The sequence below is a fragment of the Arachis ipaensis genome, chromosome B08 (assembly GCF_000816755.2).
Source record: "Arachis ipaensis cultivar K30076 chromosome B08, Araip1.1, whole genome shotgun sequence".
In the NCBI taxonomy this organism is placed as follows: domain Eukaryota; kingdom Viridiplantae; phylum Streptophyta; class Magnoliopsida; order Fabales; family Fabaceae; genus Arachis; species Arachis ipaensis.
This window is the reverse complement of record NC_029792.2, coordinates 45,005,481-45,009,722: the sequence shown is the minus strand read 5'-3', so window position 1 is coordinate 45,009,722 and position 4,242 is coordinate 45,005,481. Positions and strand designations below refer to the sequence as shown.

Here is a 4,242-nt window from a genome sequence, read left to right as displayed (position 1 = left end):
TCCCTTACAGTTTGGAATGATTTACATGTATAATTTGTACCTCAGATATTGTCAATTTACTTATACCATTAACTGGAATCTATTCATGTTGGCCATCCCTCACAGAAGCAAGAGAAAGAGAATGGAGATATCAGCTTCGCCCTGATTGCCGACAAAGAATTGTAAACAAAATGTAAATTTCATCTTATGTTGTATCCAGTGATCCAATAGCTTTTGTTTTGCTTGCATTTGCACATCAAAAGAAACAGTAGTCATAAATCATATTTCCATGAGGTTTGTCATGTGGAACTACTTGATCACAAAGCATGCACTTTAGTTGAGGAAGTGAAGAAGTTATAAAGCACTATAGATTATAATCAACCAGCTGATAAACAATAAGGAAGACAAATATTTGCTAAAATATACAATATTTCCTTAACTTTGGATTGTTTCGCTGAAGGTTTGCTTCTGCAATCCTGTAGATATCGCATGAAATAAGCAGCTACTTTAGGATAAGATTATGCATTTGGCTTCTATTTGGTCTAAAGCACTTGATCTTTTTGAAAGAGATGTCCATTATTTCTTTAAGAGAAATGTTAGGGGGCCATCAAAATTTATTGTTTTTAGCCATCACTTAGCTGTCAACTCAATTCCTTTAGTCTAGTTTCTTTAGTCTAGTAGTCCAACAACATACTTTATCCCATACTTCTAAACATTGATGGCTAAGTGATGGCCAAAAACAATAAGTTTTGATGATCCTTTAGCATTCTTTTTTTCCTGGTTATGGTTTGGGTGGCTTTGTTACATCAATTTATTATGTTCCTTATATGCATTTTCTTTTCTTTAATTTTTAGGATGATTTATTATCCTCTGGTCCCTTTGTATTTTTCTTCCCTTTTCCTGAATAGATGTCTTCTAGTGAAAATTGTAACATTAATAAACTATATAAAATTCTAGTTTGATAGATCACAAAGTATTGTTAAATCTTCATTCTCGTTTGAGTTTTGACATACCAGTATTCTATATTTTGTAACCTATACTGACCGTTGAGGGTAACAATCTTATCAATTCATTCATAATCTCTATATGAGCTTTAGCAAGCTAGTGCTTCTCCTAGTCTATAGTGGATGACGAGCATGTTTCATTGATTTTTTGACAATCATGTTCTCTCCTTTGTGGATCTTAAAGTATAAGTCACTTTGATCTAACTATGAAGCTACTCTGGTTTTCTTTCAGAATGGAATTGTTAAAAAGACATCTTTCTGTTAGTGGCCCGGAGGGATCACAAGAACTTTCGAGGATTGCCCGAAGGTTTGAGGAGAAGATTTTTATAGCTGCAACACAAGAACTTTGGAGGCTTGCCCGAAGGTTTGAGGAGGAGAGTTTTATAGCTGCAACCAGCCAGGTATATACTTACAAGTATCAGTGGCCTCATAAGTTGCCTGTTTTTGTTTATCGTTACCTATGCAAACACAGATATTGATGATGGAAGATTGATTGGCTGTGGTATCGCCTTATTTCAGAGTGATTACGTTAGAAAAATATCTTTAAAGTTGCTTAGAATCAAGACTACATCCCAGGGACGCCATGGACAACTATCAAATCAGCTTGGCCTTAACAATGAACCTGCCAATCCAGGTAATTGATCTCTTTGGAGGACAATAACTCTTGTTGCATGAACCTGCCAAATTTTGTTCATTTGTGCATAGATTGATTTAGAAAATAGTGAATCTTTATTTTCATGTCCATGGCAAATGCATGACTGTTTATTATCTAGATACTGTTTTGTTCTCATGATACTAGTGCTTTAATTTACCTTTTATTTCCTCCTTACAGTTTGGAATGATTTAATGTCTTATCATTTGTACCTCAGATAATGTAAATTTACTTATACCATTAACTGGAGCCTATTCATGTTGGCCATCCCTTTACAGAAGCAAGAGAAAGGGAATGGAGATCTCAGCTTCGCCCTGATTCCTGACAAAGAATGGTCAACAGAATGTAAATTTCATCTTATGTTGTATTCGGTGATCCGAATAGCTTTCATTTTGCCTGCATTTGCACTTTGAAAGAAAAAGTAGCCATAAATGATATTTCCTTGAGGTTTGTCATATGGAAATAATTTGATCACAAAGCGTGCATTTTAATTGAGGAACTGAAGAAGATACAAATCAAATCAGCAGCTACTTTAGGATAATATTATGCTTTTGGCTTCTATTTGTTCTAAAGCACTTGGTCTTTTAAAAAGAGATGTCCATTACTGCATTAATACTTATGGTTTGAGTAGGTTTGTTACATCAAGTTATTTCTGTTCCGTATATGCATTTTCCTTTCTTTAATTTTTAGGAGGATTTATAATCCTCTGTTCACTTTATATTTTTCTCCCCTTTGACCGAATAGATGTCTTCTAGTGAAAGCTGTAGCACTAATAAACTATATAAATTTCTAGTTTGATAGATCACAAGGTATTATTAGCTCTTCATTCTCGTTTGAGTTTTGATATACCATTTTTCTATATTTTGTAACCTATACTTACCGTTGAAGGTAACAATTTCATCAATTCATTCATAATCTCTATATGAGCTTTAGCAAGCTAGTGCTGCTCCTAGTCTATATAGTGGACGACGAGCATGTTTCATTGATATTTTGGCAATCGTGTTCTCTCCTTTGTGGATCTTAAAATATCACTCACTTTGATCTAACTATGAAGCTACTCTGGTTTTCTTTCAGAAGGGAAACGTTAAGAAGACATCTTCGTGTTAGTGGTCCAGAGGGATCACAAGAACTTTGGAAGATTGCCCGAAGGTTTGAGGAGAAGATTTTTGCAGCCGCATCCAGCCAGGTATATACTTACGAGTAACTGGCCTCATTGTCGTTTTCTTTTATCATTATCTATGCGAACACATATATGGATGATGGAAGATTGATTGGATGTGGTTTCACCTTATTTCAGACTGATTATCGTAGAAAAATATATTTAAAGGTGTTTACAATAATGGAGACCATGTACCAGGGAAGCCAGGAACCTGCCAATCCAGGTAGTTGATCTCTTTGAAAGACAGTAGTTCTTATTGCATGGAAAGTCGTTAACATTTCATGTTTTTCCTACACTACATGATACAAATCCGAGGCAGCACGGGAGCAGGAGCTGAAGAATGCCAGTATGGACTGATGACTATCACATGGGCTAGCTGTTGAAGCAACCGTAACTTAAAAGTTTTAACGGTTCAAATAGTTTTATGTTGCGGCTGGTTCAAATGGAATTGCATAACTGTTTTGCTCACCTTCTGTTTGGTATTTTGGTCATACTAAGTTTTTGTCAAGTGTCATTAAGGGTTAGGGTTTTGCTAGGTAGATCATGATTTTTGTGAACAATGTGAACAATGGATTCTAAAATTGGCCCAATAAAGTAAAAACACACTACACTCCAAATTACCTACCTAAATCTTAATATTAGGATAACCATCTGCACACCTAGTGAATTGAACATCCGATATATTAATTGTTCACATTGTTTAGTATTTTCATTGTCTACATATACTTTTCCTTTCTGTATTTAGAATTTTGTGAATATAATTACCTCTGTTTACAATTTCAGCTTTAGACGCCAATGATAATACTATCCTTGCTCTCTTATCTTTCAATTAAAATAAACTCATCTTCTTGATTGAATATTATTTGACTTGATTCTTATGCAAACTATTGTCTAAACAGTGATTCCTTTTACTAAGTGTTTCCGATTTTCGATCGTGAATAGGGTTTGGGATGCAGCAGTTTCTCGTATTCACGAACAACTCCAATGCGATGGACAGTTCGTAATGGAGCATGTGCTTATTTGAATTTTCAAACTTTGATGTACATGTATCAATACTCGTTTTTTTTTACAATTACATACATACAAAATTTGTACACAAATTTCTTTTTTTTTTTCTTTAAATCATGTTTTTTTTGCTAATTTTAAGACCTGTCTCAAAATTTCTTAGTTAAAATATGAACTACATACCATATGAACTACATACCATATTAACTAATTTCGTATTTAATATTATTATATATTTAATAAATAAAAGAATAAATTAACAATAATCTTTTGCCTATTAATAGTTTAATACACTAATTGTAAGTAATTTTCAAAGCATCCTCACTTTCAATTAAAATTTTAAAATACAAACAAATTCATAATAATTGAAAGATTATCTCTTTAGTTTCTTTCTAATTTATTTTTTAGTTAAATTAACACGGGATATTTTTAAAATTATCGTA

General features: G+C 33.3%; 1 protein-coding gene across 11 annotated transcripts in view; it reads left to right on the top strand.

Moving 5' to 3' along the window:
• The window catches only part of LOC107614045 (mediator of RNA polymerase II transcription subunit 15a), a 5,224-nt gene extending 1,284 nt beyond the window's left edge, over positions 1-3,940 (top strand). For 2 of the 11 annotated variants that reach the window (XM_016316260.2, XM_021109401.1), the window contains exons 5-11: positions 106-172; positions 1,216-1,384; positions 1,503-1,617; positions 1,853-1,980; positions 2,710-2,821; positions 2,933-3,017; positions 3,114-3,936. In XM_016316260.2, coding sequence (XP_016171746.1) covers positions 106-172; positions 1,216-1,384; positions 1,503-1,617; positions 1,853-1,953 — 452 coding nt within the window. In that variant the 3' untranslated portion in view covers positions 1,954-1,980; positions 2,710-2,821; positions 2,933-3,017; positions 3,114-3,936. Of the gene's footprint in view, positions 1-105; positions 173-1,215; positions 1,385-1,455; positions 1,618-1,852; positions 1,981-2,709; positions 2,822-2,932 lie in introns of those variants that run through there. The other 9 variants (XM_021109402.1, XM_016316264.2, XM_021109404.1 and 6 more) reach the window with 9 other exon arrangements.